Here is a 14,683-nt window from a genome sequence, read left to right on the forward strand (position 1 = left end):
GCCGTGGTTTCGACTAGAATCGGGAAACAACCTCCACCGACCTTCCTTTCATTCCCGTAATCCGTCTGCGTAGGGTGTGCTCCGGAGCTAGTCTCGGCACACATTTTATTATTATGAAACAAACCAAAAGCTAGAGAGCACACGCAGACATATTTTTATAAGAAAAAAAAAAATCGGTGAAGCAGGATTTCATTTGCCAACCCAAGCAACGCGAAGAAGACGAAAAGACGGAAAGGAGAAGACCGCTAGCAAGCCAAGCTGTTAGCGTTATTGTTGAAAGCGTGGGTGATTAACGTTAGCCAGTTAAACTGTTAACAACGTGTTTCTCCTCATTAAGAAATTTGTCATTCTAGTTACCATTCTGAACGATAGCATTGGCTTCGTTTACTGTCGGCAATTTAGCTTCGTAACGGACTGTGACAGAATACAGATTGAAAATTGTGAAGGCTGCGAGCCATCTCGTTTAGGCCACGCTCCGACATTTTGCTAATCAAGCTAACTAGCCCACGTTGCTAACTATTGAGAGAAGCTAGTATATGTGTCTGCGCTCTACATTTTTGTTAAGTTATTGAATAGACTGAGAAAGGGAACCTCCTTGTATAGGAGGCTTATATTTGTTGACGGTTGTCAACAAAATATCGAGCAAATATCACCTTATACAGCTGTATTGCCTGAGCACACGCGTCGTCTGACATGAATCCCAGCGCGCCTAGCTACCCAATGGCTTCCCTCTATGTGGGGGACCTGCATCCAGACGTTACCGAGGCCATGCTCTACGAGAAATTCAGCCCGGCTGGGCCCATCCTGTCCATCAGAGTGTGCAGAGATATGATCACCCGCCGATCCCTCGGCTATGCCTACGTCAACTTCCAGCAGCCGGCTGATGGTACGTTTACGTTACTATGAAATAGTATAGCAACTAAAGCTAACAAGAGGGATGTGGCACCATATGACTCCATTTTGATTGTGTACTATACATGCAATGTAACCGCATCTCAGTTGGAGCTAGCACTATTTGGGTGTCATTTAGCACGTTGGTGTGATGTAATTTCATGCGACGATAAGTGCTGAACATGTCATTTTTTTAATCCATGGATGTACCTAAGTTATTGGAGTAGGGAAAATACAAACTATAAAAACGAAGTTAAGTGTTAAACATTTTTGGCGTGTTTCAGCTGAGCGAGCCCTGGACACCATGAACTTTGATGTGATCAAAGGCAGACCCCTACGCATCATGTGGTCCCAGCGTGATCCCTCTCTGAGGAAGAGTGGAGTGGGCAACATATTCATCAAGAACCTGGACAAGTCTATTGATAACAAGGCCCTCTATGACACCTTCTCTGCATTTGGAAACATCCTTTCCTGCAAGGTGGGTGGGGCAGCATACATTATGCTGGTCTCTCTTTTAGAGTTTGAGTGCTTTACATACAGACCACTAGTTGCATGACTAAATATTGCACCAGATTGAAGATGATTGTGTGTGTTTGATGTGTTTTAAATGCATGGTGTTTGGGATTGTTTTGACATGCTCAAATCTCCCCCTTTCCAAGGTGGTTTGTGATGAAAATGGCTCAAAGGGTTACGGCTTTGTGCACTTTGAGACCCACGAGGCTGCTGAGCGAGCCATTGAGAAAATGAATGGCATGTTGCTCAATGACAGAAAAGTGTAAGTGGGATGACAACAATTACACTTGTATCAATGAAAATTTTTGGAGGGAAACATTAACATGTGAAATTTATATCTAATCAGAGTTTGTGTTTAACTGCATCTTGTCCACAACCCATCTCAAATCATTCCTAATGTATTTTCTGTTGTCAAACAACCAAGTGAACAATGACAAACATGCCAAAGAACTGGGCCAACTTTTAAGCGTTTCTCAGTATTATAAGCAGGAAACGTTGCATTTCTTGAGTGTTTTCTGCACTACTATCAGAATATTTGATTCTGATGAGTTTTTAATGTAATGCATATTTTTACCATAATTTTCAAAGTAGTTACAACCCACTTTACGGTGGAAATTTGGTGCCATAAGAAAGATTTCTGAACGCAGTGTCTGGACTCACATGATTGCTGTCAAGTGTTTCTTGCAGTCCGCCCTGCATATCATGCTTTAAAATCTTAATACACTGCTGGTTTACAAAAGTCGTGTGCCCAACACGGCAACTAGTGCTGGGTGCCAGTCAACTACTTTTTGTTGAAGGAAGTGCATTAAAATAAAATACAGTGGAGAATGATTTCCTCAGTTTTGGGCAGAAACTGTTGTCCATTGATAGTCCAGCAAAAAGTTATTGAAATATGGTGTTAAAGAATTAGAGGATGTCTTGTCCTGTGGTTTGTTCCAATTTTTTTGTCATTTGACCAACAGATTTGTTGGACGATTTAAGTCTCGTAAAGAGAGGGAGGCTGAGCTTGGTGCACGTGCCAGAGAGTTCACCAATGTTTACATCAAGAACTTTGGGGAGGACATGGATGATGAGAAGCTGAAAGAGTTATTTGGTAAATATGGTAAGAAAATAATAAAATTTTAGAGAGCCAACGTTTTTCCAATTAGGCAGGTTACCAGTGTTATTTGGCATATTAATATAAATTCATTGGCTTTTATATTTTGCAGGTCCTGCACTCAGTATCCGGGTTATGACTGACGAGAGTGGCAAATCCAAGGGTTTTGGCTTTGTCAGCTTCGAGAGACACGAAGATGCGCAAAAGGTTAGATCAGCCTCTGGCTTTTTTCTTCAGGGACATCACCCCATCATATATATTTACATTTTTGAAGGAAAAAAAAGAACATTAACTTATTTGCCACTATGCTTTGAGTGATATATTGGTCTATTGCTTATTTCTATGCAGGCTGTTGACGACATGAATGGTAAAGAACTGAATGGCAGGCAAGTGTATGTGGGCCGTGCACAGAAGAAAGGGGAGCGTCAGAATGAGCTCAAGCGTAAATTTGAGCAGATGAAACAGGATCGCATGACCAGATACCAGGTTTGTTGGCCTACTTTGTCATAGCAATTTTAATCAACACATCACCCTGTTTTTATCCTGAGCTAAAAGATAATTGTAAAACAAAAAGAAGTGTGCTTGTGATGCATTCGTGGGTTAAAGTAAACACGATATCTCAACGTCTCAAAGAACTTGACTCGTGATTGATATATTACGTTTTTGCAAAACTATATTTTCATTGTCCTTATATCAGGGTGTCAATCTGTATGTGAAAAACCTGGACGATGGCCTGGATGATGAGCGCCTGCGTAAAGAATTCTCTCCATTTGGAACCATAACAAGTGCTAAGGTACAGATGTCAGGACTTGATTTGTAATGTTGCACCTTTTCATTAATTGATCACAGATTGAGTTCAGTTGTTGAAATTATTTATAATTCAACAACTGTACTGTATTCAACAATATAATTTATATAATAATTTTTATAAAGTTTAAGCAAGCTGATATTTTATCTGGATAAATGCTAATCGTATTATTCTGTCCCAGGTGATGATGGAGGGTGGCCGCAGCAAAGGCTTTGGGTTTGTGTGTTTCTCTTCACCGGAGGAGGCCACTAAAGCTGTAACAGAGATGAATGGCCGTATTGTTGCTACAAAGCCACTGTATGTGGCCCTGGCTCAGCGCAAGGAGGAGCGACAGGCTCATCTAACCAACCAGTACATGCAGAGGATGGCCACAGTCCGCGCTGTGCCCAACCCTGTCCTCAACCCATATCAGCCTGCCCCACCCTCGGGCTATTTCATGGCGGCTATACCTCAGGTGAGTCTCCTGCCCCTAATTTCCAGAGTATACATGACATACAACATAGCCTTTTTGATTATTTTGTTGCCACCTCATTACTTTTAAACCTTTTCTGTTGGTTGTAGTGATGTGTGGATAATGGGAAAGTAATATTTCAATATCCTGTAAAATATCCATATCATGCTGAACCTGTCTTTGCCCTTCCCAGGCTCAGAACCGTGCTGCATACTACTCTGCCAACCAGCTGGCCCAGCTCCGCCCCAGCCCCCGATGGGCCACTCAAGGAGTGCGTCCTCAACGTAAGTAGAAACATTTAATCTCAGATTCCATGCATTTATTTCTAATAACCGTTTGACCATTTTGATGATTGGAGTGCAAAGTGATGCTGCAAGTATTTTAGTGACTAGCTCTCTTTTACATGTATCTAATTTCATTCTTATTACTTCAATGTGGATCTCTGTTGTTTCCTCCTCCTCAAGACTTCCAAAACATGCCCAATGCCATGCGCCCATCAGCTCCAAGGCCCCAGACCTTCAACACCATCCGTCCCACCACCACCCCCAACACGCAGGTTCCACGTATGATGGCATCACAACGTATGCGTAAGTATTTCAGCATTCAGATCACATAAAATGTTATATTTTGTTCCTCTTTCACTGCTTGTTCATCACTTGATGTAGTTCTGACGAAGTGCCCTTTTCACCCTCCTCACCTCAGCCACACAGGCCCTCAGCCAACGCCCTGCAAGTGCTTCAGCCACTGCTGCCCCAGTGCGTGCCATGCCCCAGTACAAATATGCTGCTGGTGTGCGCAACCCACAGCAGCACATGGCCTCCCAGCCACAGGTCACCATGCAGCAGGTTGGTATTCCATTGGCTTTCATGGCCCCAGTATAAGGCACTAAGAAATTGTATTGTTTCATTCACAAACATAGCAAATTGGTTTCAAAATGAGGGAATGTTTTGTTTGTTTTTTAACTTTATTTGCAGATTTCTTAAAACAAAATTTAGACCACATGGGTTTTTGTCACCACTACCAGAGTTTAACTTGCTGGGCTTTTTATTGACCAGAAAATGTAAATGAGTAAAAATTGTTTGAATCAGGTTCCTCAGTTTGCATTGCCGACTAATCAATTATTTGTGGTTATCTCTAACAATAACCCTAACCAGGATTTGACAACAAGCAATATCAATTAGCATAATTTGAATGAGTCTGAATATGTACAATTTTAACAATACCCAGCAACTCACCTTTCAGTCATTAATTCATGCTGTATAGAAATAGTTTGGTAGTTGTGCAGTTTTTTTTTTTACAATTTGCTAGAATCAATCCCTGAACTAAAATCTTTTTCCTCCTTAGCCTGCTGTCCATGTTCAAGGACAAGAGCCCCTGACTGCCTCCATGCTGGCTGCTGCCCCTCCTCAGGAACAGAAGCAGATGCTGGGTCAGTACATAATCTGCTCAAAAGAATTCTAGTTACCAAGTTATTTCACACATTAAGGACTGGTTGCATATATTTTAAATGGTTGTTGATGACTGTTCTTTCTTTTAGGTGAGCGTCTGTTCCCCCTGATTCAGAACATGCACCCCAGCCTGGCAGGCAAGATCACTGGTATGCTGCTGGAGATCGACAACTCAGAACTTCTGCACATGCTCGAGTCACCTGAGTCTCTGCGCTCAAAGGTCAGTTAACGTTAACGGCTAAGCTGTTAGATAGATCTCTGGAAGATCTCTTTGATCCATAGATCTCTTTGGTATTACATTCTTTGCCTTTTACATGAGCCTAGTTGTGAGCAGCATCTTCAAAAGGCAGAACTCAGTGAATTGACTTGACCTGGTATAATGTTTAATGGTAATTCATCATATGTCTGTTTTTAGGTGGATGAGGCTGTTGCTGTGCTTCAGGCACACCAGGCCAAGGAGGCTGCTCAGAAGTCTACCACCCCTGCTGGTGTTCCCAGTGTCTAAGGTAGGTGTGTGTGTGTATGGGGGGTATTTTTATTATCTAATTATTAAATGACTCAGATGAAAAGAAATGATGTAGTAGATGTACTGCAGTGTAACCATCTATTTATTTTTGTCTTACAGATTGAGCGTTTTGAAACCTGCTTCACCGATGGAAAAAGAGAAAAAAATATTAAACATTGAAAAACCTAAAACTCTGAAAACATCGCAAAATGATAAATTATTTCTTAAAAAAAGAATAAAACAATTAAATCTGCCAGGTCTAGAGATGGTTTGACTAGACCTTGATCATAAATAAAAATTTGTTGAAAAAAAATAGCAAAATCGTAAAAAAAAAATTGAGATTATAAATTTGAATGCATTCCTCTGTTTTATGTCATTTTACTGTGTCAGTGCTCAGAATATCAGCCATGTTCAGGAAGGTGGTAGCTGAGCATATTGAAAGGTGATTTGTATTGTAAACTGCTGGCTGTAATAAAGTCTCATTCAAAATTCATGTGTCTGTTTTATTTCTGTATCATTGTGCATGAATATTCATTGGGTTGTTTTCCTGATGATTGTTTGCACAAGTGAACATGAATTCATAACTCAGATAATGAAGTACAGTACCTTTGTCTTCCACAAGGTGTCACTGTAATTCAGTCTTTAGTACCTCATGCATCTATTTCATTTGAATATTGGTAGAAGGGCCTTATTTGAATTTACCATCTGTACTTTCTTTAAACCCTTATTGTGCATATATAATTTACAGCTCTAGTCTTGTTTTCTTGGAATTAATATCCTGGCCCATACTATACAATTAATATGCTTTTGTCATTGAAAGCTGACTGGACAGATAAATCACCATGCCAAAAGACTACAAACATAAATTGTTGCACTCAAAAGCATTAAACGGTGGAGCTATGACCTACATCGATATTTAATATTCACAGAAAGTAGGGCAGCTTTGCATAAATAAGTGAATTAGTGGCAGCTGCTAAAGCATGATTTCTAATGCCACTTTGACAACAATTTAGAAAGACTAGATCAATGATTTGTACAACTTTCACTTACCAAATTTTCCACAGTGATGGATGGGTTTTTGTGACACATTTTTCCAAATTGTAACCATACTATTCTGTAAAGAAAATTAGTTATTTTGCCTTGCCCAGTCCTGACTATCAAGAAGGGATCAACAGCCCTCAACTGGTAAGTGTTCTCTGCCATTTGTTTACATTTATGGCTGTCATTTTACACCACTTAAACTACTAGGTATTTTCACCACTGTAAAATGTGAAAATACCTATCCATCTCCTCTCAGAACTGTGAATAATGCTCTGAAACTGGTACTGTGTGAATGTGTCCATAGGATGAGGGACCAGACCTCGATGGAATTTAGTAACTTTTTTTCCTCATATTTTGTGGGAAAAATTACACGCCATCAACCTAATCTGTTGCCTGCCCTTTTTGTACAGAATATCTGATCATTTTGGCTGAAATCCTATGAAAAGTTAGACCAGAACCCATGCAGTGTCCTGTCTTGTAACTTGAGAATACTAGAGTAAAAGCCAGTTCACCTATTTTCTTTTGCCATCCATTTATAAAGGGAACCTTCTACATTTTTATTCTTTTTTCAGATTGTGGCACATATAGGAATTTGATTGTGAAGAGACAGGAGACAAAGCGCTGGTTGGAATTACTCTCTGATGTAACTTCTCCAACTGAGCTTTTTAGAAATGTGTGCTTTAATCTCATCGCCAATGCTTACTTAACTGGCTTCTCTATATTATTGGACAACCAACTCATTTAATTATAGCCAGCTTGCCCAACTTTACAGGGGCTGCAGACTCATCCATTATCTCCCATGACACTCCAGCACAAACACCCCCAGGCTTAAGACCAGCCTTTCTTTAAGCTGGACCCAACTGTGAACATACATATCAAAACCTGATATAGTACATGACTGACCCAAAACAACTTTCCACCAGGATTTCATAGGATTATCCAGCTTTAACTCATGCTGTATGTTCATATCTGTTTATGGTTTGCAAAGGGATGATTGAAAGTTAATATCTCTTATCTCATCTCATACATGTTCATATAAAACTCCATCATTGCTGTATTCACCCTGTGTTCTCAGAGGAATTTTGTGCTGGCTCAATATAAGGTATAATGCTCATGTGGATGGAGCTCCTGTGTAGCCTGATTGTAAGGATCTGTGAAGTGTAGGATTTTGAAATGGGAACATTCACATTTTGGTAACTCCATGATGTATGTGTGTGTATATATTGTGGGTACACTTCGACCTGCACCCATCTGGGAAACAACCATCAGCTTACCCTAGATTCCTGCTGTCACATGATTTCAACAGTCTGGACCAGGCTGTTTTGGTCAGCGTTCCTCCCTGATTGTACTGCACGGAATCATTGCTACAAATAAACAGTGTTTCTGGCATGTCTGTGAATATTTGAGTGGTTTTAATAACCAGAGCTGCAAAATTCCACCAACTTATTCGTCACTTCCTCTTGAGTCTCTTTGAATTATTATAAACACACACAGAGCTTCGTGTAATCCTCTGTAGCTTGGATTAGATTTGTCTGTCTGGCGTTGCTCTGTCTGCCAGTCCATTAACAAAATCTTTCATGTACTGTTTGAATATCTGAAAAATCCAAAAGGTTTGCCTAACTTTTAACTCATGTATTTTCATTTTCATTTATCCTTTATTTCTTGAGGAATCATTGAGGGCAACCCCTTATTTACAATTATGTCGAGAGCACAGAGAAAACAATGAAGAACAAACAGCACAGACAAAACACTTGAAAACACCTGCCCGCCTGATACCCTCCCCCTCTTAACTCAGCCCCTGTCTGACTTCTCCCCTCTGTCCCCTGTGCAACTGTCCACCCTCATGGCCTGCATGAAATGCTCCACCTCCTATCTCTACCCCATCCCATCCAAGCTTCATCTTGGACATCAACACCATGGTCCTGTTTCCCAAGGCATCCCCAAGGGTTGGTGCTTGGTCCTCTAATGTTCATCCTCTACATACTTCCACTCTGCAACATAATAGGCGACATGGCCTCCGCTTTCACTGTTACGCCGACGACATCCAACTCTTCATCTCTAGCAAAACCATCTCCAATGCCACCCACTCCACACTGACCAACTGCCTCACCGATATCAAAACTTGGATGCAAGAAAACTTTCTACAACTTAACTGTGACAAATCAGACCTAATACTCATAAGCCCAAAATTCCACAGCAAAACCACTGACAACTTCAGCATCACCATTGACAACTCCACTCTGCCCCTGTTCCCCCACATTCGCAACCTAATTTTTGACAGCAACCTTTCTTTTGAGCACCACATATCCCATATCACCCGAACTGCCTTTTTTCACCTGAAAAACATTGCCTGTCTCCATTCATCACTCTCCTTCCCTGCCGCTGAAACACTAATACTTTGTCACCTCCAGACTAGATTACTGCAATAGCATCCTGTACGGCATACCTACCAAACTACTCAAAAAACTCCAGTACATTCAGAACTCTGCTGCTCACCTACTCACCCGCACCCCCTCCCGTGACCACATAACCCCTGTGCTCCAGAACCTCCACTGGTTAAAAATCCAACAACGAATCCACCTCAAAATCCTCCTCCTCACCCACAAAGCGCTCCATCACCAGGCCCCCTTCTACCTCACTGACCTCCTCCACCACCACACCCCTTCCCGCAGCCTCAGTTCCTTCGAAGCAAATCTCCTTGCCCCTCCCATCAGGACCAAGCACCGAACCTGGGGCGACAGAGCCTTCTCAATAGCCACCCCCTCCCTCTGGAACTCTTTCCCAAAAAATAAAAGAGACTGCTCAAATCCACTCACCTTCAAAAAAATTTCAAAACCCACCTGTTCAAAACTGCTTTTAATGTATGACCAATGTTGTTGATTTTAATTGTTTGTTTTTATTTGTAATTTGTAATTTCACTGTGTTTTAACTGTAAAGCGTCTTTGAGTACCTTGTAAAGCTCTCTATAAATAAAATGTATTATTATTATTATTATTATTATTATTAATAATAATAATAATAATAATAATAATAAAACATTAAAAATAGTTAAAGTAAAACGCAGAGTTATTGGTTATCATAGTTTTAAACTGGCCCATAGTTATAATTGTGTTCAGTTTGAGTGAATGTTATAAGTTCCAGGTAAATGCAGCAGAAAAACTAAATTCGGTATTTGTCTGGGGAACATTGAGCATCAAGCAATCACTTGAGCGTGTGGGATAATTTCTATGTGACCAGTTTAGTAAAATATATATCTTTATATAATATATGTAGTGAATCACTTCACTTTGATCTCTCTGGCTTTATAATACAATTTATTAATGGCATTTCTTAGGGATGTTTAATTAACCTGAGATGATCTAGGTTTTATGATTTTTAACCAGTTGCTATTATTATGATTGTATTATTATTAGTTATTATTACATCTTAACTCTCTCGTAAACAGTAGCCAAAGTATGGTGGCAGATTCAAAGGTGTGAACCCAGGCCATCAGTGTAATGCTGAAACAACACCATAGACCAGGGATGGGCAACTGAAGGCCCGGGGCCGCATACGGCCCGCACCCTCACTTGTAGTGGCCCTTGGTACAACTCCATGCATTTGAGCATGAAATCTTAAAAGTGCAGTGTAAAAATGCACAAAATTACTTCTTGCAATTAATGTTGGTCTGCTGTTCTTGCACTGAAAAAAAATCACAGTAAGTGGTTATTTTTTTATTTGCTTCAAACCTTTTGTATTTCTGTTTATACTGTATACTTATGCATTTGAGGGTGTAATGTGTTAAGTTACTGCACTGCAAACATATTTAAAATTGCCGTTTCATCATATCTGGTTAAGTGCACGGTCATATATGTGGCACTGTGGTAGTGTCGATGAAAAATTGTGGCCCCCTCCAGCATTTAAGTTGCCCATCCCTGCCATAGACCATTTTAGGCCCATGAACCTTTCAAAATCTCGCGATGCGATTTGAATTTGTGAGTTAGAACGAGAACAGTGAACAACAGAGGGAGCTCTGTAGGAGCTGTTGTCGTCCGTAACGGAGCGGATAGGTGGGACCGAAGACAGAGGAAAATAAGTGCTAGTAGCAGTGGGAAATTATTTCACAGCACTGCACCGGGACCACCGATTAACTTGAAATCGTTTTTGGAAGGCAGAACGTTTCCTTTCGTCTGTGTTACTGTCTACGGAACCATTGTCACTAGCAACAGACGGTATGTTATCATCCTTTCTAGCTCTACTTGCTAACCAGCTGCTAACGCTCGCTGTATTCGGTAACGTTAGTTAGCTTGCTGGCATTCTGGTTATCGTCAGTAAGGCAAGATGAGACATTTCTAGTGGCTCATAGCTATATTTTGCTAACGTCATGTGCCCTATTTTCAGTCTGGACACGTGTACCAGATGGTGATAATTTGTGAGGTGACGTAAACTGACATAAAACACAATGAACTATGTAGCTAGCCTAGCTATCAATCAAATGTAGAAGACGAGGATCAGTACAAAATGCATCGCCAACTGTTGGCATCGTCATTACTTTTTAATTCATTAAAGCTGCTTACTAATATATGATTGCTGGAATGAATTATGTGGACAATTAAAGACGTGAGTTGTTTCTAAGGCACGTCAAGTACTGAAGCAGAATGTTCAACTTAGGCAACAGGGCTGGTTTGCTAATGACTGCCATGACAAGATAAAACTGAGAGCAGCCAGAGAAAAAGTTGTGATTTTGTGTGAGTTTTGTGATGTTGTGTCTGTCCCACAGTTAATTATAATGTAATACACGGGTGGAGACTACCACTCAGTTTAGATAAAAAGCACATAAAATGCATACGATGTTGCCTTGAAGTAATGAAGACATGTTGCTTGCAATACAAATATGAATCAGTAGCCGATAATAGTAGATCTTAAGCTTGTTTGATGGGCTTTCTCCACATACTCTGGTGGACCGTCATCCCACATATTCATTTTTACAATCTTCTGCCCCTCCATTAAATAATGTGTATTTGTTTACATTGCAGAGGGGTGGACATGTGAGTGGTGGAAAGAGGCTAACTTTATTCATTCTGTTTAGTTGGCCTTTTGGGTATCGGACAGAGTAGCCTAGGCCTGCCGCCATAACCACATTTTGTTGGGCGATATATTGTCCCAGAAATAATTGTGATAAACAATAATATTGTCATTTTAAGACTATTCAATGTCACTGATATGAAAGATAATATAATGGCATAACAATGCAAGTACACCCTTTCCAAAATATTGTGTGTGAAACTGACACAAGAGCAGACTAGAGTACAGAAGCAGTGTAGCCAGAAATGACAGCAAAATGTCTCCCAGCAAAAACATTTTTTGTTAATTAATATTAGGCGCTGTAAAAAAGACTGCTTAGGCGCTACACTCAAGTCTCATAATGGTCAAGAAAATCCTGCTGTTTATGGCATCATGTTTGCTAAAATGTTGGTGTTCTTATGTAAATACTTTCGACTTTTGATGAGCTTGATAAGTTATATTGTAATTATCATGACAGGTTTAGTGAAACTGATACTTAACCAAAAACTATACATATTATATCCTAAATTAACAAATTAATATTTAGAAAATGGTCGCCACTACTTTTAACTGATGTATGCAATCTATCACCAATCATCTTTATTGACTATACTGTCATTTTATTACTTTGGTCTATTCAGTCTACACGGCATCCATTGCATACATACTGCATGTCTGTCCATCCAGGGAGACGAATCCCTCCTCAGATGCTCTACTTGAGATTTTTTCCCTTTTTTTGTCCCTCGTTAAAGGCGTTTAAAGGGTGAGTTGTTTCTTATCCAAAGCAAGGGTCTTGTTTGTGAAACTGGGTTATGCAAACAATTTGACCTGACTATTGCGCCGCACTACAGAATTCTAATGGATGCTCCTCGAAATTTCATTTTTCTGATTTGACCACATTGATTGTGTATTGAGTGTTAGAGGGAGCCCTCCAGAATCAGCAATGTTTGGGTGTCAGAGGCCTCCCTGTGCTAGCAGCATGTTGTCCTGACCTGTTTGTTCTTCCAAGGAAAGGTCATTATCCCAGCATGGTGACCTGGCCTGTTTTCTCTGCGTGTTTATCAGGACACCTGTGACCTCCGTCTCTCGCTCTGTGGTAAACACAGCTGCAAGGCAAGGTTGTGGTTGCCTGGCCACATCAGGGTCCTGTCATTGATTATGACATGCATCTATGCATTTTGGATGATAAGGGGCCAGTCTCATTGTGCTTGACTGCGCATATATAGGGTTTTGATGTAAGATTGCTGTCTAATCTGTCAGACGAAGTCCAGAGGTGATTGGTAGTCTGTCAAGTGTAAATTCATAGATCTTCTAAAGCCACAAACTGTAAGTCATCTCTCAACTCCTCCAAAAAGTACATAATCTGAACTGCAGTACAGAAGTACTCAGTAACTCTGTATGGTGAGAAAAATCTTTAATTTGCTGCTCTTTAAAATTTGCTGTGGGCTGTTTTTCGCCACGCCCTCATTAGTTACATTGCTATACCTGCCAATCTTTCCATTTTAGCACAGCACTAATCCAGTTCACAATGATAACAATTTGAATTTATCTTAATAGTAGTTGTGAAACAATGGGCACTTGATTTGAGACAGATCTTGCAAGCAGATTGGCTCAGGTGAAGCTAGCTGATCCATTAACATTACCTGGTAGAGTTGAATCCAGGTAAAAAAAAATAAATTTGTGGCTCAGTTGGTAGAGCGGGTTTCCCCCCAACTGAAGGGTTGGTGGTTCGATCCCTGACCGTCGCAGCTTACATGTCGAAGTATCCTTGAGTAAGATAATGAACCCCAAATTGCTCCCAATGCTGTGTTCATCGGTGTGAGAATGAATTCCCAATGGTGGCAGGTGGCACCGTGTAGGGTAGCGCAGTCTGTAGTGTAAAGCACTTTGAGTGGTCGCAAAGCGACTAGAAAAAAGCTATATAAGTGCAGGTCCATTTACCATTTACTTAATTTAGTTTTACGATCGACTGGAAGTTTCTTTTGGTCCTTTCAAAATAAAAGCGCCTGTTATCAAAGAGAGAGGATTATTGAATATAATATTGAAATATAATTGAAGAGTTTTTAACATTTTATTTTTGGTAAATTTGTTGTTATATTATTCGTAAAAATAATCGATAGATGAATTGATTAAAAAAATAATCGTTAGATGCAGCCCTACAGATGTTGTCATTTGTCATTTTGATTGGTTAAAGTGACGCCCAGTATGTAGCGTTTTAAATTATATTGAGCATTGTTGCTCAGTCATTCCATGCTTGCCAAACTCTTATCACAGTGTGAACACTTAATATTTCACATCAATTTTCACACGCATATACAGCGGAATGTATGCACTGAAGAGCCAGCTGTCATTAAGGAGAGCACTAGCAGACTGAGGTGGACAAAACACAATAGGCTACAGAAAAGAAAGTATTGGATTTTGATCACCTTTATTTGATTATCCCATACTAATCCATTAAATGGGCTCAATACTGATCCTTAGGATTGATATGTGACATCTCTAAATGTTTTACTGCTGTAGGTATTCAGCTTGTCGTCCAGAAGTGGACATTTTGATTTTTTTTTTCCATTTTTTCACCATTAACCGACCCTTGTTAATGACCATTGAGCATTAACTGACAAGATTAAGATGTCTTTCTGTGACCCATTAAAAAGTGACCAATACAAAAAGCTGCTTCTTTTGGTGTGGTTTCGTGGCGCCAAGTCACTCACAAAGCCAAGAAAGACCTGGGAGGCTTAGTAATTGCAGAGATCCCCCGTGTAAGAAAATATTTAGTAGGTTACTTAATTAAATTGCAAAAAAGCCAGTATTGAGAATGATCAAAAGTGCTGTCACTCATTCTTAGATCTTAAATCGTCTTATCCTAAAATAATAAACAAGCTAGGCC

At 40.1% G+C, this 14,683-nt stretch overlaps 2 protein-coding genes across 3 annotated transcripts in view; both read left to right on the forward strand.

Moving 5' to 3' along the window:
- The first annotated feature begins 37 nt into the window (after positions 1-37).
- Positions 38-6,205, forward strand: LOC131975782 (polyadenylate-binding protein 1A). Of its 2 annotated transcripts, none has more exons than XM_059338543.1 (15): positions 38-886; positions 1,176-1,369; positions 1,551-1,666; positions 2,367-2,497; positions 2,613-2,707; positions 2,849-2,986; positions 3,198-3,293; positions 3,490-3,762; positions 3,953-4,043; positions 4,224-4,346; positions 4,462-4,604; positions 5,104-5,188; positions 5,297-5,427; positions 5,623-5,713; positions 5,833-6,205. In XM_059338543.1, exons 1-14 carry the CDS (start codon positions 694-696, stop codon positions 5,710-5,712), a joined length of 1,899 nt encoding a protein of 632 aa, XP_059194526.1. In that variant the 5' UTR covers positions 38-693; the 3' UTR covers position 5,713; positions 5,833-6,205. The 2 variants fall into 2 exon arrangements, with proteins under 2 accessions (XP_059194526.1, XP_059194525.1); XM_059338542.1 differs by having other exon boundaries at positions 39-886; positions 2,367-2,506.
- Positions 6,206-10,746: 4,541 nt separating this feature from the next.
- The window catches only part of LOC131975779 (E3 ubiquitin-protein ligase RNF19A-like), a 32,893-nt gene continuing 28,956 nt past the window's right edge, over positions 10,747-14,683 (forward strand). Inside the window, exon 1 of the mRNA XM_059338540.1 lies at positions 10,747-10,964. The gene's annotated coding sequence lies outside the window, so the exon portion shown is untranslated. The remainder of the gene's footprint in view (positions 10,965-14,683) is intronic.

This window comes from Centropristis striata, chromosome 8, assembly GCF_030273125.1.
Source record: "Centropristis striata isolate RG_2023a ecotype Rhode Island chromosome 8, C.striata_1.0, whole genome shotgun sequence".
Classification (NCBI taxonomy): Eukaryota; Metazoa; Chordata; class Actinopteri; order Perciformes; family Serranidae; genus Centropristis; species Centropristis striata.